A 26,444-nucleotide genomic window follows, 5' to 3' on the forward strand; every position below is an offset into this window, starting at 1 on the left:
TCACTCTCTCATTGAGATATTTCATGTTTCCTTCTATTTTTTCAGTCTTTTGACTTTGTTTTATTTGTTCTTGTTGTCTTGAGAGATCATTAGCTTCTAGCTGCTCATTTCTAGCCTTTAGGGACTGGTTTTTGGCTATAATCTTTCGGTTTTCGGCCATAATCTTCTGGTTTTCGGCTATAAGCTTCTCTTTCAATCTGGTCATTTCTGGTGTTCAATTTGCTTATCAGTTCATTTGGTTTCTGAGCCTCACTTTCCAGTTGCAAGATTCTACCTTTTAAACTGTTATTTTCTTGCCAGATCTCTTCCATTTTCCTCAAAATCTTAGTTTTGAACTCTTCCATAGCTTGTGAGGAGTTCTCCTTATTTGAGGAGGGTCCGGATGCTTGTTTGTTCTCCTCCTCTGTTTGCTCGATTGTCTGGATTTTCTCTGTGTAAAAGTTGTCAAGTGTTAAAGACTTCTTTTTCTTGTTGTTAATCTTTCTCTTCTGAACTTCCTGAGACTGGGTAGCCATCGTTAGCCCAGCAGCTTCTCAGGTTTATCCTTGCGCTCAGGGTCTGTCCGTGGTCAAGCCCCCTGGTGGATCCCCTTGCTTGATCCTCTGCGGGAGGTTTTTTTACAAGTCTCAGGGTGCTGCTTCCACAGTCGTACACCTGTCCACGCTGGTTCCCCACTCAGGATTTCAGAGCTTTAGCTTGTGGTTGTGTCTGCCTCCACTCACGCCTCCTCGGAGCCTGAGCTCTGAGCCTGCCTGACCTCTGCTCCCGCGCTCTGCGTCCTAAGCCCGCGCTCAGATTTCAGGTGCGTTCTTTGGCTTTTTGGGGTCCCAAATCTTGCTGCTCTCAGGAACAGGCCCCGGAGCTGCCAATGACTCGATGGGTGCCCCAAACTTGCTCTATTTCTTTTTAGCTGGATTCAGTGCTATAGGTGCTGTGTGTGGAGGGGTTGGGGGTGGGGTGGTTGCTCAGCCCGCAATTTAGTGAGAGCTGTTTCACCCCTTTATAGCATGAAAATGCCTCGATTCCATGTACCTTCCACACTGCACCCTGTTGTGGGGTTCCTCCGTTCGTCTGGACTTGTTTTTATGTCCCCTTGAGGAGTTTTGTGTGTTTTGGTCAGGAGAGGTTAAGAGCTGCTTTTTACTCTGCCACCATCTTAACCCGGAACCAGGCTAAGTGATTCTTGGTGGTAACCCTATATTCTTTGTCTTCTAGAATATCACATTCTAAACTCTCTTTTCTTTTTCTTTTTTTATTTATTTAGAATATTTTTCCATTGTTACATGATTCATGATTTTTCCCATACCTTTACCTTCACCCCTCCCAGAGCTGACGAGCAATTCCACTGGATTTTACATGTATCATTATTCAAAACCTATTTCCATGTTATTAATATTTGCAGTAGAATGATCATTTAAAGTCAACATCCCCAATCATATCCCCATCAAACCATGTGATCAATCAAATTATTTTTCTTCTGTGTTCCTGTTACCATAGTTCTTTCTCTGGATGTGTGGATAGTGTTCTTTCTCATAAGTTCCTCAGAATTGTCCTGGATCATTGCATTGCTGCTAGTAGAGAAGTCCATTACATTCAATTGTGCCACAGTGTATCAGTCTCTGTGTACAATGCTCTCCTGGTTCTGCTCCTTTTACTCTGTATTCCTGTAAGTCTTTCCAGTTCATATTCCTTTCAGCACAGTAATATTCCATCATCATCTGATACCATAAACTCTCTTTTCCTTTATACTGTAGCTTCCAAATTGTGTGTAATCATGACTATGAATTCTTGGTACCTGAATTCTTTCTTTTTGGCTGCATGTATTTTGCTTTTTTGACTTCTGGATTTTGACTACAATATTACTAGGAATTTTTATTTTGGGATTTCAGGAGATGATTTGTGAATTCTTTCCATTTCTCTTTTGCCTTCTGGTTGTAATAGGTTTTTGAACAGTTTCCTTTTAAGATTTCTGTAAATATGTCTAGGCTTATTTTTTGGTCATGCCTTTTAGGTTGTCCAATGATTCTTAAATATCTTCTCCTTAAACTGCTTTCTAAGGTTGTTTTTGCTATGAAAGATCCTATATATTCTTCTATATTTTCAGCCATTTGGCCAATATTTCTTCTTGTCTCTTGGCTTCAATTTGATCTGGTCAAAATTTTCAGGAAGTAAAGGTTTTGTGCCTCTCATGCCAAAATATTGATTTCATTGCCAGGTCTTTCTTCCATAGCTCTCATTTCTTTTCTATTTTTTCACTTAAAAAGTATTAAAAATTTTTTTAGGCTCCTCATCTTTTCTAGGAATTCTGGTTGAATTTGTGCACAGGCTGTGTTTTTCTTGAGGCATTTTGTTTATGCGTGTTTTAAAATCATTCTCATCTGTTTTTGTGTATTGAGCATTTCTGTCTCCATAATAACTAATGATAGTGGGATTCTTTTTTGTTTGTTTCTTTCCTCATTCTTCCATCCCTGGTAGTCTCTCAGTTTCTCTCCTAGTTGCTCTGATTTTGGATTAGATATTAGGACTAAACTCCACATACTTATGGAGGGAATGTCTGGATTTATCCTGTTGCTGCTTTTTTGGGGTATTAAATATTGTGTTATTCTAGGCTCTTGGGGACAACTCAGGATGGGGACCTGAAAGCTTTCAGTACTCTCAAAGGGGTCTGATGAGTCTAATCTAGGACAAAGTCTAATTGATGCCTGAAAGTTCCCAACTTGGGTTTAGGTATCAGCAATAGTGGACCTCTGACGGTTTCAGGCAGCCAGAAATCTCTGCTGATTTAGATCTACAGCGTGGTTCAGAGTGACAGTACTGTAAGTTTCCATTTATTCTAGGATTCCTGCCTTCATTTTTTCTCTGTAAGCTTTAAATTGGGCTAGAAGTTGGAACTGAGATCCTGTTATGCTTGCAGGGTCCCAGTTATATCTCTGCTAGCATGTTTCTAAACTTATTCCTTTCTCAGCACTTGATATTTTTCCTTAGCAATAGGGGTGATTTACATTGCTTTTGTTACACATGTGCATACAGGCACACATTCACACAATTTGTTTCCCATAAAAAGAATTTAAATGTTGTCTTATTTATACATGCAAACAATTTCATTATTTTAGTTGAGCTAGGCAATCATTACAATAAAATCAGTTATACTACCCATGTGATCGGATTGGCAATGCATAATAAATGTGTTCAGAAATATTGTCTATACTGCATTATCTTTATACTCCAGAACCAAAAGTGCCATAATAGTAAGACAGTCTTAATAATAGCTAAGACTAATTTCTTTACTTTTTTAAAGGAATTGGTAATGCTTCTCTTAGAACATAATGCTGATGCTGTTGTTGTGAATGGGAGTGGACAGACAGCAAAAGAAGTTACTCATGACAAAGAAATAAGAAGCATGCTTGAAGGTAATAAAATCTTTCCTGTAAATATAGTATCTATGGCTGAGAATGGAGGAAACAGAAAAGCCTTTGAATATTCCAAATACAAAATGGACACTATAATGTGTCCATTAAAAAGTTATGAGCCTTCTCAGAAGAAAGTCTATCACAAAGAAAAGACCTAAAGATTATATTATAGCAGACATGAAATATTTTTGAAGGGTTATCAGATTAAAGAGGGTAAATGCTGTAGGAAACAGATTAACAAAGTATAGTGAAGAATTTTGCAAAAAGAGTGACCCAGAAATGGATTGGGCATTCATTTTTAGGTGTTGAATTCCTTCTTTTTAAAAGTGTTCTAGCAGACATTAGTTGAAAACTTGTCACAGATTATTTAGATGTATAGCACCAATGGTTAAGACTGAATGACCCCTGTGTTGTTTTCTAACTCTAAGATTGAAGGAGGTAAAGGAGAATGATGGATCAAAATTATCACCTAAGTTTTGAGTTTGAAGGAACTGGAAGAATTGTTACCATGTTGGACCACTGAGTAGATAACTGGCATAGGTAGGGAGTATCTTTATGTGCATTGGTAGCAATGTGTTTTTATGTAAGAAAGATCAGAGAGTGACCTTATGGTACATGTCTTTGGTATCCTAAGTATCATAAGGACAAGGTTATCTACTGAGAATGAAGAATATTAGCAGGACTGGGGACTTGAAAATGTGGACAAGATTTACTGTTATACCTTGAGAGAATTTGTTAAAGATGAATAACAAGAGATGAATACAAGGATTTCCATGTAATAGTGAGAGGTTGTTTAGGATAAATTTTCAGTTGACATTGAAGTGGTTGGTATATATCCAATTGATATTCAAAAATGTGGCACTGGGATTTGGGAGAGAGAGAGAAGGATTGGAGGTAAAGATTTGAGAATAATTTGCATAGAAGTCATATTTAAAACCATGAGAGTCAGCTAGGGAGAGGTCATAGAAAATGCAGAGCAAAATGTCTGCCTGTACTGATCTTTGGAAAATGTCCCATGTCCCCCATTTAGCTAATCAGAGGATGAAGTAGAAAGCCTGTGAAGAATAGTCATAGAATGAAGAGTAGGACTGAGAGTAAGTCATTGGATGTCCTGATTTAGGAGGTTATTGGCTACTTTTGAGAAGCCAGTTCTAGTAGAATGGAAAGAGAAGGAGGTAGATTTTATGATGAGTTAAGCAAATAAGGAGAGACAAAGGAAGAAAATAGTGGCTTATTCAGAAATAACAAAGAATGGGGAAATAGGCAGGGAAACTTAGAGTAATATAGAAATGTAGACTATTCATTGTGTCTTTGCTCATTCTTTCTCCTAGTACTTAGCATAGTCTCTAGCACTTAATAAATGTTTGCTAACTTTATAAATGTTTGTTCACTCTTTTAAAACTGAACTCCCAAATATGTACTTTATGGCCTTCTAGCAGATATTCCTATCCTTATTTTGAAGTTTCCTTATTGATCATCTGTCGAAGCTAGACTAATCTTAACTTCTGCCTTAACCTCAATAGACCTGTATGTTAATTTATGTTGCTAATCTTAGGAACATAGCACACAGAATCCAAATACAAATGGTTGCTGTAACTTTCAAAGTTTTGTTAGATCCTACACTTTACTCATAATCCCATTAACCTTAATTTAAACCATTAATGTTAACCTTTGCCTCAGAGCCTCATGTACTTATGCATATGAATATTTGTATTTTTAATTTTTTCTCTAGGCATTAGTTTTTTTAATATTACTTTTAATAATTTAAAGGCCTTTAAGCCATGGGCCTCTTTTATCTTCATTACAAACATGTAAAGTGCCAAACGTTATGCCTTACATATAGTGGGAACTCAAAAATGATTTGCTCCTGAGAATACAGTACTGATAGAATACTCAAAGAGCATTAAGGAAGCTATCTCTCTTTAAAACTAATTTGTTCAAACTCTAAAAAAACAAGATTGTGATATCAGAGTAGTTAAAATAATAAGAATGGGAAAAAACAAGTTTTGTTTTTGTTTTTATTAAAGAGCATATCAGTAAGCATTTATAAAATACCCTCCTCTTTCCCTTCTTCTGCACTGTACTAAGTGCTGAGATACAAAGAAAGGCAGAAGACAAATCACATCTCTCAAGGAAATGGGGAATACAACAAGCAAATATTTGCAAGTAAGCTCTATATATGATAGATAGGAAGTAATAGAGGGAGGCACTAGAATTAAGAGGCATTGGGAAAGACTTTCTGTAGATGAGAGGACTTTCATTAGGACTGGCAGCAAGCTAAGGAAATCAGAAGGTAGAGATGAGGAGAGAGAATATTCTAGGAATGGAGGACAGCCATAGAAAATGGCTGGAGTAAAGAAATGAGTATCTCGTTTGTAGAACAAAAAGGAGGTTAGGTCACTGGATCTAGAAGTACAGAAGGGGTGTTAAAGGTGCAAGAAGCTGGAAAGGTAAAGGGGTGATCTAATTTATGAAGGGCTTTGAATGCCAAATAGAGAATTTTGTATTTTTTTCTGCAGGTGATAAGGAGCCATTAGAGATTTAAAAAAAAAAAATTCTTCCCTTCTGTTTTAGAATCAATAAGTATACTAAGTATCAATTCTAAGGCAGAAGAGCAACAAGGATAGACAATTGGGGTTAAGTGACTTGCCCAGGGTCATATAGCTAGGAAGTATCTAAGGTCCTGCTGCCTCTAGGCCCTAGCACTCTATCTACTGTGCTACCTAGCTACTTAGAGCTATTAGAGTTTATTGGTAGGAGAGTGACATGATAGGACTAGTGCTTGAGGAAAATCACTTTGGGGACTGAGTGGAGGGCAGGCTAAAATGGGGAGAGATGTGCCAGAAAGACCAAATAGCAGGCTACTGCAGTAGTCCATGTAGAAGGTGATGAAGGCCTGCTACTACTAAGGTGCTAGCAGAATCAGAAGAGAGAAGGGAGCATATTTGAGATATCACAAAGGTGAAAAGACCTTGCCAGAAATTTAAATATAATGGGTGAGAGAATGAGAGGAGTCAAGAATGACACCTACATTGTGATACTGAGGGACTGGGAATATGGTATTGCCCTTTACAGCAATAGGGACATTAGAAGATAGGGAGGATTTAAAGGGAAAGATGATGAGTTCAGTTGAGGACAATGAGGGTTGAGAAAAAGTCTTTGGTTTTGTCAATTTAAGAGATCACTGGTAACTTTGAAGAGAGTGGTTTTGATGGAATTGTGAAATCTGAAACTGGAAGGAATAAAGACAAGAATAAGAGAAAGGGAAGTGGAGATATCTATTGTAGAAGTACTTCTCAAAGAACTTAGGAAAAAAAGGGAAAAGATAGATACATAATATATACACATAGATGTGTTTTTATATATGTATACTGTATGTACACCCACATGATGACTGCATGAATGGAAGGATCAATGGAGTGTTTTTTAAAAATATGGAAGAGACATAGATATGTTTGTAGCCAGTAGATAAGGAGAGATTAAAGGTAAGTGAGAGAGGTTAGAAGCTTTTTAATGGAAATATCAAAATTGATTTACTTCATTTTTTTGTTATTGAAATATTTGAAAAATTATCCTCTGACTTAGAGTAGATTAAAATTAATTCCTTGTACCAACAGCTGTAGAAAGAACTCAACAAAGAAAATTTGAAGAATTGCTTTTGGCAGCAGCAAGAGAAGGAAACACAGCAGGACTGACAACATTGGTAAAAAAAAATTAAAGAATAAGCAAACCATGAACTGGCTTTTGTTTATTATGTGGTTAATACATTAAACAATCTGTTTCTAAGAGAGCTGAAGATCAAGACTAAAACACTTTAGAGAACAAAGGTGTTCAGTGACTTTGTATTCTCATAAAATAAAATGTGAACTACTTAAATTGGCTTTGAAAGCAGTGTACAATATTACTCAATCTACCTTTCTTTTCCAATCATATTTCACTATTCACCTGTGCACATTACTTTACATTCCAATTGAACTATGCAACTACATCCACTCAGGCCATCATATCTGGATGCCATTCCTCCTTTTAAAAATAAATTCCTTCTGTTTGTTAAAATACTTCTTTTCCTTGAACCCTTAATTCAAGTGCCACCACTTCCTTGAAAATTTCACCAGCTGAAGTTCTTTCTTTTCATAATTTTATAAAACCTCTGCCTCCATCAGGATGTACTTTAAATTATACCTCTTTCCATACATGTCTTGTTCCCCTTAATAGACTTTAAATTCCTCTAAGTGGACATTATTATTTTTTATCTTTGTATGTGCTCAGCACCTTCTACATAGATAGGTATAAGCCATAATGGACAGAGCAGAGTGTGAAATGTAGAGATAGGAACACCTAAGGTTGAATCTTCTCTTAGTCACTGAGTTGTATGACCTTGGGGAAGTCATTTCTCTTCTTTCTGCTTCAGTATCTTCATCTGTAAAATGGGTATCATAATAGCATTTACCTTCCACAGTTATGAGGATAGTCATAAATTCACAGCCCTTGTTCATCTTTTACCTTTCCCCTTCATATTATTATTTATTTTGTTCTATTTCCCACAAATTCTCATTAAGCTTCAAACTCTTAACTGGTCCTGAATTTTGCCTCTCTGACTAGCAGGACTATGTTATTTCACTTATTAATTGAACTATAACAAATGTTTCTTTGATTTTCAAATTCTTTAATCCTGACTTTTTAAAGAAAAACACTTTTTAAGTTTGCAAAGTAGAAAAAATTGAAAATTTCAAAATAATAAAGCATGTTTTATATTTATTTATAAGAAAATGTAGTACTTTGTTAACTGAAATGGGGAGTTGAGAACAAAAAATGAATATAGGTGAAATTAACTGTTAATCAGAAGAAATATGATGAGCTTTCAACTACATTTATTCATTTTTTGAAATAACCACTGTTATTCCGTTAATTGATATTTTGTTATTAATGAACATATAGTAATTAATTGCTTTAATTAACATAATTATTTGAAAGTAGTCCTTATCATTTTCAGCTCAACAGACCAAATCCTCCTAATGTTAACTGTTCTGACCAGATGGGAAATACACCTCTGCACTGTGCAGCATATCGTGCACACAAGCATTGTGCCTTAAAACTTCTGAAAAGTGGTGCTGACCCTAGTCTGAAAAACAAAAACGGTAAGCAAGGAGTGAATTTAAATATTTGTTATCTCATAATTTATAAATTCAATAAAATTATGTGTCCCATTATTCATTTTTACTAGAGCTTTTATTAAATTATTAGGTATGATGGTCCAGCATTTGATTTTCAAAGTGAAAAATTTTAATGTACCTAAAAAAATTAATGTTATTTCTAAATTAGTTAGGGACAGGGATAGAGACTAGACCTGTGATTTTGTTGATCTAGGGAACTCCCAGATTAGGAAACTCTGTCAACCAGTGCAAGTCAGCAACTTCTTGACATCGCAGTGATTCCACCCCCTGGTGGGTGCTGCAGTGATCCAGGGAGACAGTGATAGCCACAGGTGCATTTATCTTTCCTATTAACTGCTATTAAAATTAAAAAAATTAATTTCCAGGGGACTAAGTAATATTTTTTCTGGAAAGGGGGCAGTAGGCCAAAAAAGTTTGGGAACCACTGTAGAGTTTTGCCTAGAGCCAGCCTTGAGAGGTGACCTGGTTTGCTCAGGGTTTCATAAGCAGTATGTATCAGAGGTAGGAATTGGAACCAGTTCTTCTTGACTTCAAGCTTGACTTTAGGCGCTCACTATTCCACTAGGACATTCCCAGTTGTTTGTCAAACAATATTGTTTTCACTATGTACAATGTTATTCTGGTTCTGCTCACTGTTTTTTTTTTTTTTTTTTATCCTGGGACTCCATTCTAGGAGCATAGGGCCACAACCAGTAGGCAATGGGTCACACAGTCGCTCAGGGTCACCCAGCTGGGAAGTGTCTGAGCCCGGGTTTGAACCTAGGACCTTTCGTCTCTAGGCCTGGCTCTCAATCCACTGAGCTAGCCCAGCTGCCCCTACTTTAGGTTGCAGTTTCTTTAGCAGATGTAGTTTTTACAGGGTGGGGTTGCTAGCCCCACGCCCAACCCTCCTCCTTTTTCATCCGGGCTAGGGACCGTCCTTGGCCCAGGAGTGGTAAGGGTGGGCATAGGGGTCAAGTGACTTGCCCAAGGTCACACAGCTGGAAGTGTCCGAGGCTGGACTTGAACCTAGAACCTCCAGTCTCTAGGCCTGGCTCTCAATCCACTGAGCCACCCAGCTGCTCACTTTACTTTCTATCAATTCACACAAGTCTTTCTGGATTTTTTCCTAAATCTTCCTATTTGTCATTTCTTAAAGCATGATAGTATTCCATCACAATCATATACCATAACTTGTTCAGCCATTCCACAGGCAATGGATAATCCCTCAATTTCCAATTCTTTGCTACCACAAAAAGAGTTGCAAAAATATTTTTGCACAAATGGTTCCTTTCTCCCTTTTTTTTTTATCTCTTTGGCATACAGACCTAGTGATGATGGTATAGTTTGATGAAAAAGTATGCACAGTTTGAATGCTTTGAGAATAGTTCTAAATTGCTCATTAGAATGGTTGGATCAGTTTGCAACTCCACAAGCAATGTATTAGTGTTCAAATTTTCCTGCATTCCCTCCAACATTTGTCATTTTCCTTTTCTCTCATATTAACCAGTCTAATAGGTTTGAGGTGGTACCTCAGACTTGTTTTAATTTGTATTTCTCCAGTCAAGAAAAATTTAGAGCATTTTTTCATGACTGTTTATGGCTTTGATTTCTTCATCTGAAAACTGCCTATTTATATCCTTTTACCATTTATCAATTGGAGAATGACTTTTATTTTTATAAATTTGATTTAGATCTCTACATATTTGAAATATTAGACCTTTACCAGAGATACTTGCTATAAAAAATGTCCCCAGATTTTTGCTTTTCTTCTAATCTTAGTTGTATTTGTTTCATTTGTACAAAAATTTTAAAATTTAATGCAATCAGATTTGTCCATTTTATTTTTTAAAATGCTCTTTATCTCTTGTTTAGTCCTAATTTTTCCCTTATTCATAGAGCAGAGAAGTAAACTATTCCATGCTCTCATTTTCTTAGGATATTACTCTTTATATTAGGTCATGTACCTGTGTTGACTATCTCTTGGTATGTGGTATGAGGTGTTGGTCTATTCCCAGTCTCTGTCATACCCTTTTCCAATTTTCCCAATAGTTTTTTTTTTTTTTTTTTTTTTATCAAATAGTGAGGTATTGTCCCAAAAGCTTAATTCTTTGGATTTATCAAACTCTAAATTACTGTTACTAAATTTTTTATACCTAATCTGATCCACTGCTCTGCCACTTTGTTTCTTAGCTGGTACAAGATTGTTTTGATGATTACTGCTTTGTAGTACAGTTTGAGATCTTGTACATCTAGGCCACCTTCCTTCATGTATTTTTTTTTTAGCTCTATAAAATATTTTTTTGAGATTTGATTGGTATGGCACTGAATAAGTAGATTAATCTAGATAAACTTGTCTTTTTAAATTATATTTGCTTGTCTAATCCATGAGCAATTAATATTTTTTCAGTTGTTTAGATCGGATTTGATTTTGTGAAAAGTGTTTTGTAATTAATTTGTTATAGTTCCTAGGTTTGTTTTTGCAGGTAGACTCCCAAGTATTTTATATTGTCTTTTGTTAATTTAAATTGTATTTCTTTTTCTGTCTTCTGTTATTGGGCTTTGTTGATAATGTATAGAAATGCCAATGATTTATATGGGTTTATTTTCTATCTTGCTACTTTGCTAAAGTTGTTAATTATTTTGACGAATTTTTTAATTGATTCTCTAGGGTTCTCTAACTGTATCATCATATTGTCTGTGGAGAGTGATAATTTCTTTTCTTCATTGCCTATTCTAATTCCTTCAATTTCTCTTTCTCCTCTTACTGCCGTAGCTACTATTTCTAGTACCATATTGAATAATAGTGATGATAATGGGCATCTTGCTCCACTGCTGATTTTATTGGGAAGGCTTCTAAGTTGGCCCCATTACAGATAACGCTTGCTGCTCGTCTTAGATAGGTAGTACTTATAATTATTCTTTAAAAGTTTGGTAGAATTCACTTATGAATCCATGAGCCTAGGGGATTTTTTCTTGGGAAGTTCAGTGATAGCTTGTTCAAAGTTTTTTCCAAGATGGGATTATTTAAGTATTTCTATTTCCTCTTCTGTTAATCTGGGCATTTTCTATTTTTGTAAATATAATTCATTTTACTTAGATTATGTAATAATTGCTTTAAATTCCTTTTCATTTGTGGTTAATTCACCCTTAACATTTTTGATACTGGTAATTTTATTTTCTTCTTTCCTTTTTTAAATTAAATTAGCCAATGCATTATCTATTGTTGTTTTCATAAAACTGTTAGCTTCATTTATTAATTCAATGATTTTCTTCTAATTTTGTTGTTTTTATCTTTGATTTTTAAGATTTCCAATTTAGTTTTAATCGGGAGTTTTAATTTGTTTTTCTCCCTAATTTTTTATTTGCGTGCTCAATTAATTGATCTGTTCTTTCTCTAATTTACTGATGTAAGTTTTTAGAGGTATAAATTTTCCTCCAAGTACTACTTTGCCTGTATTCTATAAATTTTCGTCCATTGTCTCATTGTTGTCATTCTTTTCAATGAAATTACTAATTATTTCTATGATTTGTTCTTTGACCCACATATTCTTTAGAATTAGATTTTTAAATTTTGAATTAATTTTGAATTTTTCTTTCCATGGTCCTTTATAAGTTTAAATTTGAGATAGACTTCATGCAACCCCAAAATGCTTTTGGGAAATGGGTTTGTTAGATGAAAATTACAGAGAACCAAGCTCAGCTTTGATGTTCTTTCCTACATATATTTTACTAGCAAGATTATAAAAGCTTTAAGAATAGGATCTTTTGTCTTTTGTATATTTGGTATCCTTTCGTGGCACCCAGAGCAGCATACTGACTTTTGTTGACTATCCAGATAAATAATGTGGTGTAGGGTGTTCTTGACATCTGAAAAATCTAATTGAATTCCTACCTCTGATATATACTGACTGTGACCGTGGATAGATTATTTAATTTCTCATCGCTCTTGTCAACTCTATATTAGTAGAGATAATTTCCTCACTTGAGAGTACCTTAGATTAATGAAGTCATAGGTCTCATCCCTCTACCTACCAAAAGATAACCTCAAAATTGTCATGTTTTAACAATTCATTTGATTAAGCATAGCATTCTGCACATGTGCAAAAATATCACTCAGTGGTATATTTTTTTTTGTTGTTGCAGTAGAAGCTTTCAATGGTGATTCTTGAACTAAGAGGCCAAGTTGAGCCTCAACTTTTGGAATACCTTTAATACCTACCACTTAATGAAACAAGTTTATTTTTATTTCTGAAAAGTTTCGTAAGCCTACAGCTTGATTAAGTGATGTTATGTTGAGGTTTATTTCCCTCCTTGAATTTCAAGACTCCTTGGGTTATCTTAAATCTTGTCATGGATTGTTAGATGGTCATTGAAAAGGATGCTTTGTAGGACAACCATAGAGGTGATATGCAAAGGGAAATTCTTTTGGGTAATTATGATGGAGTGGAAAAGAATAGAAAATGATAAATTTTTTCTCATTGCTTTTATATAGATCAGAGACCCCTTGACCTAGCCCAAGGTCTAGAAATGAAACATGCACTTGGTGGTAATAAGGTATGGATGAATATATCAAATATTTGCAAACAATTATTTTAGAAAGGAAAAATATGATGTGAACTGGCATTTTAACAAGGAAATCTCTTAAATAGGTTGTCTACAAAGTATTGAAACGATATGAAGGTCCTCTCTGGAAGGTAGGTCTCTTGGTTTATTTTGCTTCTCAGAAATCTTAAGGCAAACAAGGTGTGGCCTTGTAAGTTCCAACTATTTTTTTTTTGTTGTTATTAAAAACATCTAATCATAAATTTTGAAGGGTCCCTTGGAGTCATCTAATCTAACTTTCTATTTAATGTAGTTATCTTATTTATTTTTAACATGCTCTCACTTTGGAAATATTTTCATGATTCTAAAGACTGAGTTCTTTTTGTAACGTGAAGAAGATAATTGATTTGGCCTGGATTCGTTTACAGCCTGTTTGTAACAAATCTTAAAGTTTATTTTTTAATATGAATCATCTTTGTAGTTTTTTGTATACATATATATTCCTCCTGAATATATATATTAGATTTTTTTCTGTGAAGTAAGTTCATTAGAGATTTTCAAGGTCATCATCATTAAGAAATAGCTTTTGTACTGTTCCATAAACCTCTCCTTTCATAACTAATGTTGGAGAAAAAAGACTTCTTTATAGTCAAGTATTGCTCTGACTAGTTTGACACTTATTTTGGTTTCACTATTTAAAGTTGCTGTTTTTTAAAAATTTGAACCTAATTATCAACAGATAATGGTTTCAATAGGCAAAGAAGTACAAGAATATTTTTTTTTCAGTTCATATGGCAGAGTTGCAGTAATACATTTGAATTCGAACTTAAATTATATGCCAGCTTCTGAAATGATTCATTTTCTCCTTAGAGTTCAAGATTTTTTGGTTGGAGACTGTGCTGGATAGTATTAGAACATGGAGTTCTTTCATGGTATAGGAAACAGTAAGTGTTATGTATCTTCACTAAACTTAAATATTTTCAAATCTAGTTAATAGAGTTAAGCTATTTATTTTTTATTTTTTTCCCTCTGAAAGGCTTGATGCAATTAGTAATACTCACCGCCAAGGATGCAAGCATTTGACTCAAGCTACATGTACGGTAGGGAGAAAATTTGACTTTTTAACCTTTTAAAAACAAATTTTAACCAAGACTTGAAAGTGATTATTAGGAATAATTTGTTAGAACTTGTCATTCCACAAGCCAGCAATGCTAGTGTGAAAACCAGTATAATGTATTATCATCTAAAAAATGTATATGGAATGTACCTTTCTAAAGATTTGAAAATGTTAGCAAATTTTTTATTTTAGGGGGATCCAGACTTTTCATTTTTCAATTGAAATTCTGAATTGAGGTAGGAAATAATTTTAAAAATTATATTTGTTATTAGGAAATTCTGAATTGAGGTAGGAAATAATTTAAAAATTTTAAAAATTATATTTGTTATTAGGAATATTTTTACTTATAATTGAACATAGATATAATTGATGTTTTGTAATTGACAGTATCCTAATACTTTTATTTATCTAGTGTTGAAATTTCTGATAACCTCTGCCATTCTGAACACTAATCTTAAAAGCATTTAGAAAACAAAATGATAAATTGGAAGTGATAGCTATAGTTAGAGAAAAGGCCACAGATGATATTATGATATTATAATATTACATAGTGCAATAAAATAAAGGAAACCTTCTCACATTCCCCAGTTTATTCTTGGAAATAGTATCAGAGAGAAAAATGTTGAAAAATGGAACATTTTTGTTGGTTTGGGTTGGAAAGACTTACAGCCTTGTTAGATGAATAACAAAGGCAAAATATCGATTTAATTCTATTTGAGAGTATGTGGAAACTGAGGAATTCCACTCAGGTGTGAAGAGGAGTGTGAGAGGATGAAAAGGGAACGATGGCTTTTAGGTTTAATAAGATATACAGATGGATGAAATGAAGTGGTGAAAATTGAGATCTTTATATAATTGTTGAGAGTAGTAAATGCCTGCTGTACTAAAACAGTACTTTAAAAATCAAATAGGCTCTAAATTTAAGAAGTTGAGGGAGGGAGAAAACTACCTATTTGTATCTCCTCCTATAGAAGATACCATACGGAATAGATCAAATGAATGAAGAATAGTCATTTATACTAGCTAGAAGTTTATAGATGATACCTTCTAATAAAGTAGATAGTAATAAAAACCCATGGCCTCAAACATTATATACAAATGCACAAAGTTTGGGGAATAAATATGATGGAACTAAAGTTCTTCACAAAAAGAAACAAATTTGACATCATATAGGAATCATTGAACTTGGATGAGATAATACTCATGACTAGAATTTATCTCTGGATGAGTATACTTTACTTTAAAAAACAAAAACAAGATAAGCAAAAGGTAGCATTAACTTTATTAAAGAGATATGCTCATTTGAGAAAACAAAGATCAGAGGAGGAACAAATAGAAGCAATTTTCTTGTGGAATATGCTATATACCATTTGGACAAAAGGAGTACATAGATGAGTTCGTGAAGTAGATTATAAACCTTGCGTGGAACGTAATGGCAAACCACTGCAGTATCTTTGCCAAGAAAACCATAAATCGGATCATGAAGAGTCATGAAGACATGACTCAACAATAGCAGCAATTCATTGTACTCCATCTTTGGCCAGTAATCAATCATTCTTTTATTTTATCATGATCTAGAGCAGTGATGGGCAAACTATGGGCAGAGGGCCAGTTTGGGGAGGGGCCTGAAATGTTCTATCTGCCCCCAGCAACATTACTCCTAATCTGACGAATACAATGAGTAGGATACAATACAATGAAACTTTGAAAGAGTTACCTTAGAAACAGACTGACAGATGAGCATTTCCTTTTCTTTGGTCCCCTTTTTAAAAAGTTTGCCCATCACTGATCCAGAGTTATTTTGTCATTGAGAGTGACCCCTAGTATGTGGTACACAGAAGAGCATTATATGATAAACATGTCCACATTATGTGGGATTTGCTTTCCCATTGTGAAACCTCTGTCAGATATAGTTACTTTCTCCTAAAATCAGATTGCTTTGAGGTTCCCTGTTAAGGTAGAAGATAGATCACCATCCTTTGGTGTGATCTTGTTCCTTGATTCCATACCTTGTTACTCACTCCCTTTTAAAAATAGTTCTCTTTCTTCTCTCATGCTGTTATCCTAAGTCTTAAGTACTTTCTGCTGCCTGCCCTCCATCCACATCCTTCACAACCCCTATGCTGCAGGATAGAAGAAAATGAGTCTTGTAGGAAGAGATAGGGTCATCAGGGGAGGCTTGTGGGAAATAAAAATCAGCTGGCTATATGCCCTATTCTGTACAAAAAACCTGCTGAGTCCCCTACCTCTTGGCTCCAATGTATAAATTAGAAATAAGAATTAGGTAAAGTAGGATGAATACAAAGCTTTGATTTCAAGCTGGTAAACATTTAAAGACAGCAAAAGGATTTTCATTGTTTTTAGAGAAAGGAGGAAGGAACTGGATAATATTGATACATGAGGTGGTTGGGATGATGCTAACTGACAACAGAGAAAAGGAGTACCCTACAGTTTTGTAGTGAGAGTAACTATACTGTCATGGAATATGAAATTTGGAAAGGACTCTCAAGATTCTTTTCCACACCACAATTTGAAAGCATTGATTCTATGACATTCAGCTTTCCTTACAGTCCAGCTCTCAAGCCATACATTGCTGCTGGAAAATTCATAGCTTTGACTGTACAGACCTTTGATGGCAAGGTGATGGTTCTGCTTTTTAGTATGCTTTCCTAATTTACCATAGCTTTCTATTAAAATTCTCTGGTGACTGTATCTCAATTTATAATTATTTATTAAATAATAAAAAGTGGGCTAGAGAAAGAAAAGACATCAGCCACATATGGCCGGCTATTCCCTTTACAAGCCTCTTCCCCCAACTGACTGGGCCAGCTTTACAGCCAGACTTCAGGTGAGCTAGCCCTCTCCTGGCCAGCCCCAAACTTGACTATGTGTGTGCACTGAGGTTTCCCTAGCCAGTACTTGCCAGTGCTGGCACTCTCCTAGCTGCCTTTCCCCACACCATAGGTGTACCAGTGTTTTCCTAGTCACCTCCTCTCTCTGCAGTCCTGAGGCAAAAGAGCCCTATTTTCTTTCCCTCATTCAATTTATGCTTCCTTGTGAATTCCCTTTTCTGAGCCCCTATGATTTGGAGACTCCAACCCCAGTCCAGATCAGAAGCAGGTCTTCTAGGTGCCAGGAGTGACCACATGATCCTTAGAACAGCCACACAGAACTGGTACCACATCTTCTACCACTGTAGGAAGGACTTTACCCAGCACTACAGAGATACAGTTTAGAGGCTCAGAAGTGAGATCCTTTGCTTTAAAATTCAAAGTTGTTTTGACGGTCTAATATTAAATTTTCTCTTTCCTTGCAAGGTGTAAGCACCTTTTAATTTCATGTTTGCAGTTGCTTGTCAGCAGTGCTTTGAGCCCTAGAATATAAACTCGACACTGCTTCCATTTCTTCTCCCTCTATTTGCAAGGGATTACCAAGATTTTAGGTTTAAAAATATTTTTTATAATAAACTTCGAGCCAGCTTTTAAACTCTCCTCTTTCACTTTCATCAAGAGGTTCCTTAATTCTTCTTTACTTTCTGCCATCAGAGTAGTATCTTTTCCATATCGGAAATTATTCTGGCTTTTGATTCATCTAGCCTGGCATTTTGCATGATATGCTTTGCATATAAGTTAAATAAATAAGATGATAATATACTGCCCACTCATATTTTTCCATTCTTAAGTCAGTCACTTGTTCAGTTCTAATACTCAATTCTTGGCTCACATATAGGTTCCTCAGGAAACAAGATGATCTGGTACTCCCATCTCTGAGGACTTGACCTATTTTATTATGATCCACACAAAGACTTTAGTCAGTGAAGCAGAAGTAGATATTTTTATGAAACTCACTTGCTCTCTCCACAATCTAGCAGATGTTGGCAACATGATCTCTAGTAATTGACAATTTAGCACATAGTAGGTATTTAATAAATGTTTATTGATGGACTAACATATGGAGTGTCTAGTTCATGGAAGGGCAGCATCACTGGATCACAGAACACTCAACAGGGAGTGAGGTATAAGAAGACTATAGGTTATGAAAGGCTTTAAATGTCAGAGAATTTTGTTTTTGAGGCTGAAGGCAATAGAGATATACTTGAGTTTATTGAGGAGAGTAGAGAGGGGGGCCAGTAAGTATGACATAGTACTGTGCTTTGCCCTGTGGCAAAAACATTGTATCATGATAGCTGGATCATGGATGGGAGGAAAGCGTAAGAGTAGAACAGTAGAGAGAAGGGGCCACTAGGTGAATTTGAGAGCCAGGCCTAGAGTTGAGAGGTCCTGGGTTCAAATGTGCCTCATATACTTCCTAGTTGTGTCCTGGGCAAATCACTTAGCCCGTGTTACCTAGCCTTTACTGCTCTTCTGTCCTGGAACACAGGATCAGTTCTAAGATAGAAGGGTTTTTAAAAGAAAAAGAAGACTAAAAAGATAGAAAGAGGCCAGATTAGGGCAGCTACGTGGCACAGTGGATAGAGTGTCAGGCCTGTGGTTGGGAAAACCTAGATTCAAATCTGGCCTTACACATTTCCTAGCTATACGTCTCTGAACAAGTCACTTAAGCCTATTTGCCTTTAACCCTTGCCTTTCTGTTTTAGAGTTGTTACTAGGATAGAAAGTAAGAGATTAAAAAAAGAGAGAGACCAGATTGAGAAAGGCTTCAAATATAGAGAAGGTTATATATTTGATCCCGAAAATATATAGGGGATAGGGAGCCACTGGAGTTTATTGAATTGGGGGGAGGTACATATCTATTAAGGATTGAAATCAGTTCATTGCCTATGTTAACTTTTCAGCAAAGTGTTACTTTCCTCTGTTTTAATTCAGTGTTTTTGCTGTTTCCGTGTTGGAAATTATAATTGCTACTCCTGGGTTTTTTGTTTTGTTTTGTTTTTGTTTGTTTTCAACTGAGGCGTAATAGATTTTGTTCCATCCTCTACTTTAACTCTGTGGGTGCATTTATTTTTTAAACATTTCTTTTAAACAGCATATTGTTGGGATTTGCTTTCAAATCCAATCTTGTTGACCTTTTCATTTATGGGTGAATTCATTTGATTTATATTCACAATTATGATTGTTATGTGTTTATTCCTTTCTACTCTTTTCACTATCTCCTCTGTAAACTTAAGGTTAGTTTCGTTTATGACTAATCCCTCCCTACTATTATCTTCAGTCTTATATTTCTATTTCCCCTCTTCCAATTCCCATAGTTTTACTTGTTGAATTGAATGCATTTTTAAGCCAAAACCTTGTGCTAAAAATACATTATTCCTCAGCATAAAAAAGCAAGAGTATTATGATTTTAGACAAGGCAGCAGCAAAAACAGACCATTAAAAGAGATAAAGATAAAAAACATATTTTGCTGTAAGATAACATAGATAATGAATTTATTCCTGGTTTTTAGCATATATACCCCAACATAGTTTCTAAATATTTAAAGGAAAAATTAAATTAATTAAAAGGACAATGGCCAATTTTTTAGAAACGGAGGAACCTCAGTTTATCTCTATTAGTATTAGGTAAATCTAAATAAGAAAAAAATTATGGATTTGAATAGAATTTTAGAAAAATTAGATATAATAAACTTCTGACAATTTTTGAATTGAAATATAAAGGAGTATACATATTTAAAACCTGTGCATGGCACCTTTGGAAAAATTGGTGATGTCTTAGGACATGATCAGGAGACAAATGCAAAAAATCAGAAATATTATACTTATGCTTGACTAATCATAATACAATAAAACTAAATGACCACTGAAAAAATATTAAAAATTAAATAAACTAAATTGCATAATTCTAAAAGATTACTGGAGCAAAGAACAAATTATAGAAACAACAGATAAATTTCATTACAGATAATGATGAGATAGCATTCTACAATTTTTAGGATGCAGGTAAAGCAGTTCTTAGGGGAAAACTTATCTCTAAATAGTCCGATTAACAGAAAAGAGAAAGAACAGATCAGCAAATGGAGAATACAATAAAAATACTAAAATACCACTAAATTTTAAAACTCCCAATTAAATACCAAAGTAAAGATCCTACAAATGAAAGAAATAAATAATAAAATAGAAAAAACAAGCTTATTTAATTAATAAATAAAACTTGGAGGTGTTTGGGGGGAAACAGATAAATCCTCAGCTAATTATTTAAAAAGAATAAGGAGGAAAACCACATTACCAATTTCAAAAGTAAAAAAAGGAAAATTCATTAAAAATGAAGAAGAAATAAAGGATGTTATTAGAAACTACTTTGCTCAAATATATCTCAACAAAACAAACAACTTAAATGAAATCAGTAAATATTTACAAAAACATATAATGTCCAAATTAACAAAACAATAAATAAGGAGAATTTAAACTCAACTTGAAAGAAATTGAACAAAACATAAATTTCCAAAGAAGAAATTCTAGGATCAAATATATTCACAAACAATTCCTCTCAGACATCCAAATAACAATTAATTTAAGTATTATGTAAATGGTTTGCAAAAATGCACCACATTTCTTGTATGGCACAGATATGGCTTTGATACATATACTAGGGAGAATTAAAACAGAAAAGGAAAATGTATACCAATATCTTCAATTAACATAAATTTAAAAAATATTAGCAAATAGACAAAAACAACATGATACAAGATTAAGTATTATATCTAGGTTGGATTTTTACTAGGAATGCAAAAATGATTTAATATTAGGAAAACTATAGTTTTAACAATTTTAGTTACAAAATCAGCAAAAATCATATAATATCAACAAAAAAATCATTTGACAAAATCAATACCTATTTCTGTTAAAAAAAATACCAGACCTGGGGAAGATGGTGGCTTAGACAGAGCGAATCTTAAAATCTCTGCACCCTTACACACTGAGATAGAAAACAATGTGCTTCGAGAAGAAAGAGGACCAAATCTAATAACTGGACAGAGCAGGGGGAACCCTACTGCAGCATAACTAAAGAGGTATGCCAAGAAAAAGGCTTCAATTCTTGAACTTTCCAGCCTGAGGGCGTAGAAGGGGAATCCCAGGATCCTAGGACACCTCCCCTACATGCTGTGTAGAGTCTACAGTGGCCCAGGAAATATCAGGGCCAGTGGGCGCACTGGTCAGGAGAGAGGGCCTTGCTAGCACCTGACTTAGGGAGTTAAACATAGGCACTGGAGAGGTGACTGGAGGAGAAAACCAGAAAAACACAGCAAAAACACCCTGAAGACGGTGACTTAGAGAGAGCCAAACCCCAGACCTCAGACAGTTTGGCTTCCTCATACCAAGATAGAGAATGCAGGGCTTCAAAAGGAAAGAAAACCAGATCAGATCAAACACAGTGGACAATGCAGGGGGACCCCACTGCTGGAGAGCTCAGTTCAGCTAAAACACTCCTTCTTGTCCCCCCATGAATTTTTTTGGTTTTTTTGTTTGTTTGTTTGTTTTTCCCTCCCCTTGAGGTTTTAGCCTCAGGGCAGAGTAAACAGTAAGATTAATCCAATCAATACAGGATTAATCCCAATAATTAGACAGACAAGAAGTCTTCAGAGGGTAGAGAAAGTAATTACAAACCTCGATTGTCAGCTGGGGGAACTTCTTTCATCAAAGATCATTAAATACATCTGCTCAAACTAGCAGAACAAGGAAGGAAAAAATATGAGTAAGCAACAGAAAAAGAGAAAAGAAATGACAATTGACAGCTTCTTTCAAGGAAGTGAAAAGAAAGCAAATGAAATAGAAATAGAAGAAGAGGAAGTAGTTCCAACGAACTGGACACAGGCTTTGGAAGATCTCAAAATTCAATTAACTCAAGAATTTAAAATTCAATTAACTCAAGAACTTCAGGAACTCAAAAAGCAATCAAGAGAGGCTGAAGACAATTTCAAAAAGGAAATACATGAACTAAAACAAGAAAATAAAGTCTTAAAAGCCAGAATTGGCCAGCTTGAAAATGAAGCAAAAAAGGCAAAAGATGATCTACAAAGAAAATCTGACCAGAAAGAGAAGGATGACCAAAAAGCCAGGGATGAAATTCAGTCTTTAAAAAACAGAACTCCACAACTAGAAGCAAATGACTTCAGAAGGCAGCAAGAATATATTAAACAAAATTTAAAAAATGAAAAATTTGAGGAGAATATGAAACACCTCATTGATTCAACCAAAGATCTAGAGAACAGAGCTAGAAGAGACAACTTAAGAATTATTGGTTTACCAGAACATCATGATAAAAGAAAAAGCTTAGATAGCATTTTACAAGAAATTATCAGAGAAAATTGCCCAGAAATTCTTGAACAAGAGGGAAAAGTGGAAATTGACAGAATCCACAGATCACCTCCTACATTTAATCCACAACTGACAACTTCCAGGAATATTATAGCCAAATTCAAAAACTACCAGACAAAGGAAAAAATATTACAAGCTGCCAAAAAGAAGTCATTCAGATATCAGAGAACCACAGTTAGGATAACACAGGATCTGGCTGCATCTACATTGAAGGACCAGAAGGCATGGAACACAGTATTCCGGAAAGCAAGAGAACTGGGTCTACAACCAAGAATCAACTATCCAGCAAAACTAACTATATTATTGCAGGGGAAAGTATGGTCATTCAATAAAATTGAGGACTTCCGAACATTCATCAAGAAAAAACCAGACTTAAATAGAGAATTTGCTGTCCAAACCCAGAACTCAAGAGAATCAAGATAAGGTAATTAAGAGAATGGGGGGAGGAGAAAAAATTCTTTTCTTTAAGGGACACAACAAGTTCAATCAATTTATATCCCAAGAAGAAAAGAAGGTATTGGCAAATATTAAAAATTGTTATTACCAACAGGGTAACTAGAAGTTTACATAGAGGGAACAGGGACAAACTGTATAGGATGAAATGTCAAGCGATATATATATATATATATATACATATATATATATATATGTATGTATGTATGTATGTAGGGATAAATATATACAAAACTTGGGGGGAGAAGATAATAATAAGAAAAATAGGAAAACAAACAAAAGGAATAAACTTATATTCCATAAAGAAGCACGTGAGACCAACAGGGAAAAATAACAATACACTGTAAGGGTAAAGAGATTAGAGAAAGGAAATATTCAATATTTAAGTGCATTGAAATCAACGTAAAGAGAGAAGAACAATCAGATCCATTGGGGCAGAGAATTGATTCACACCCTATAGAGAAGCAGAAGGATAACAAACAGACTGGTGGGGAGGGAAGCAATACTAGGAAGGGAGAGGGCTTGGGGGAGCGTGGCATGGCTTTAAAGAACAATAAGAGGGGAATAAGAAGGGGGGGGGGAGAAAGGGAAGTACAACAAGGGAGGGAATTATAGGAACTGATTAAAAACAAAACACTGGTATAGAAGGTAACAGTGAAAGAAGAAAGGACAGGACCAGGAGAGAGAATCAAAATGTCTGGGAAAGCACAATTGATAATTATAACTGAATGTGAATAGGATGAACTCGCCTATAAAACGGAAGCAAATAGCAGAGTGGATTAGAAACCAAAATCCTACCATATGTTATCTACAAGAAACACACATGAGACAGACAGATATACATAGAGTGAAAATGAGAGGATGGAGCAAAATCTTTTGGGCTTCAAATGAGAAAAAGAAGGCAGGGGTGGCTATCATGATCTCTGACAGAGCCAAAGTAAAAATAGATAAGGTTAAAAGAGATAGGGAAGGTAACTACATCTTAGTAAAAGGCAGTATAAACAATGAAGAAATATCAGTACTCAATATGTATGTACCAAACGGTATAGCTTCCAAATTTCTAAAGGAGAAGCTAGTGGAGCTCAAGGATGAAATAGATAGCAAAACCATACTAGTGAGAGACCTCAATCTTCCCCTATCAGAGCTAGATAAATCAAACCAAAAAATAAATAAGAAAGAGATAAGAGAGGTGAATGAAACCCTAGAAAAATTAGAGTTAATAGATATATGGAGAAAAATAAATAGGGACAAAAATGAATACACCTTCGTTTCAGCAGCACATGGAACATTCACAAAGATAGACCATGTAATAAGGCATAGAAACATGGCAAACAAATGCAAAAAAGCAGAAATAATAAATGTAACCTTCTCAGATCATAATGCAATAAAAATAGATATTAGTAAGAATACACAGAGGCCGCCGCCACCCGCCCGCCTACCCGCCCGTGCTCCCGCTCCCCACCTGCCTGCCCGCCGGTTTCTAGTGTAGAAACTGCCGGAGTCCTAGAATGCGCGGCTCGCCCGGTGAAAAGGGACTCAAGAACCGCCTGAGCTATGGCCGCCATCCGAAAAAAGTTGGTTATATTTGGTGACGGTGCATATGGGAAGACATGCTTGCTGATTGTATTTAGCAAAGACCAATTCCCTGAAGTTTATGTGCCCACAGTGTTTGAGAATTATGTAGCAGATATTGAAGTGGATGGAAAACAAGTAGAGTTGGCTTTGTGAGACACAGCTGGTCAAGAAGATTATGATCCCCTTAGACCTCTTTCCTACCCAGATACTGATGTTATACTTATGTGTTTTTCCATCGATAGCCCTGATAGTTTAGAAAACATCCCTGAGAAGTGGACCCCGGAGATGAAGCGTTTCTGTCCCAATGTGCCCATTATCCTGGTTGGGAACAAGAAGGATCTTCTAAATGATGAGCACATGAGGTGGGAACTGGCCAAGATGAAACAAGAGCCAGTGAAACCTGAAGAAGGCAGAGATATGGCAAATCGAATTGGTGCATTTGGATATATGGAGTGTTCAGCAAAGACCAAAGACGGTGTGGGGGAGGTTTTTTAAATGGCCACAAGAGCAGCTTTGCAAGCCAGACGTGGAAAGAAAAAATCCGGGTGCCTTGTCTTGTAAACACAATGGAAAGCCCAACCCTCACACGGTTAATTTTTGAAGTGCTGTTTATTAATCTTAGTGTATGATTATTGGTCTTTTTCATTTATTCTATTATTTAAGAGATTTACAAATCAGAAATCATCTTGCTACCAGTACTTAGAAGCCAACCATGATTGTTTAATGACAGTCTGTGTCTAACACATCTGTGCACACCAGGGTCCCTCTGACATTACTCTTAATAACCTTCCTCATTCTCCCAACCAGCACATCTGGCAGTAATTCAAGGGAATTCTTAACTTCTTGCTTCTTTCTAGAAAGAGAAAAAGGTGATAACTTTTGTGAATTGGGCTTTAACTACTTTTATACCTAACACGTCCTGTTGCTGTCAGCTGCAGGGCCCTCTGGGTAATAAATACAGAGTCACTTCAGAGCAGGACTTCTTACAAGGCTTTTATTGGTATAGATCTGGGGTATTATTTCAATTGTTTGAAAGTGGGACCAGCCAAAGATGGTGAGTCCCCATGCAGCTGTGGCAAAGCTACAGTGCTGTGGTTTCATGTTAGTTACCTTAGAGTTACTGTGTAATTAGTGCCACTTAATGTATGTTACCAAAAAATAAATATATCTACCCCAGCTTAAAAAAAAATACACAGAGAGGCAAACCAAAAACTAATTGCCAATTAAATAATATGATTCTCCAAAATAATTTAGTGAAAGAACAAATCACAGAAACAATTAATAATTTCATTGAAGACAATGACAATCCCAAACCTATGGGATACAGCCAAAGCATTTCTAAGGGGAAAATTATATCACTGAGTGCATATATTAATAAATTAAGGAGGGCAGAGGTTAGTGAATTGGGCATGCAACTTAAAAAACTAGAAAATGAACAAATTAAAAATCCTCAGAAGAAAACTAAATTAGAAATACTAAAAATCAAAGGAGAAATTAATAAAACTGAATAAATAAGATTAGAAGCTGGTATTTTGAAAAAACAGATAAAATAGACATAGTATTGGTAGATCTAATGAAAAAAAGGAAAGAAGAAAACCAAATTAACAGTATCAAAGATGAAAAGGGAGACCTCACCTATAATGAAGAGGATATTAAGGCAATCATTAAAAACTATTTTGCCTAATTATATGGCAATAAATTTAGCAATCTAGGTGATATGGATGAATATTTACAAAAATATAGATTGCCTAGATAAACAGCAGAAGATATAGAATACTTAAATAATCCAATATCAGAAAAAGAAATTGAACAAGCCATGAAAGAATTCCCTAAGAAAAAATCGCCAGGGCCTGGTGGATTCACAAATGAATTCTTTCAAACATTCAAAGAACAATTAATCCCAATACTATACAAATTA

At 35.2% G+C, this 26,444-nt stretch overlaps 1 protein-coding gene and 1 pseudogene across 1 annotated transcript in view; both read left to right on the plus strand.

Annotated features, from left to right (window-relative positions):
• OSBPL1A (oxysterol binding protein like 1A) overlaps positions 1 to 26,444 on the plus strand; it is a 323,698-nt gene that overhangs the window by 61,768 nt on the left and 235,486 nt on the right. The window contains exons 5-11 of the mRNA XM_044666526.1: positions 3,299 to 3,410; positions 7,028 to 7,113; positions 8,404 to 8,548; positions 13,059 to 13,120; positions 13,216 to 13,260; positions 13,979 to 14,052; positions 14,145 to 14,208. Coding sequence (XP_044522461.1) covers positions 3,299 to 3,410; positions 7,028 to 7,113; positions 8,404 to 8,548; positions 13,059 to 13,120; positions 13,216 to 13,260; positions 13,979 to 14,052; positions 14,145 to 14,208 — 588 coding nt within the window. The remainder of the gene's footprint in view (positions 1 to 3,298; positions 3,411 to 7,027; positions 7,114 to 8,403; positions 8,549 to 13,058; positions 13,121 to 13,215; positions 13,261 to 13,978; positions 14,053 to 14,144; positions 14,209 to 26,444) is intronic.
• On the plus strand, positions 24,277 to 25,087 carry LOC123239276 (annotated as a pseudogene).

The sequence above is a fragment of the Gracilinanus agilis genome, chromosome 1, assembly GCF_016433145.1.
Source record: "Gracilinanus agilis isolate LMUSP501 chromosome 1, AgileGrace, whole genome shotgun sequence".
NCBI lineage: Eukaryota > Metazoa > Chordata > Mammalia > Didelphimorphia > Didelphidae > Gracilinanus > Gracilinanus agilis.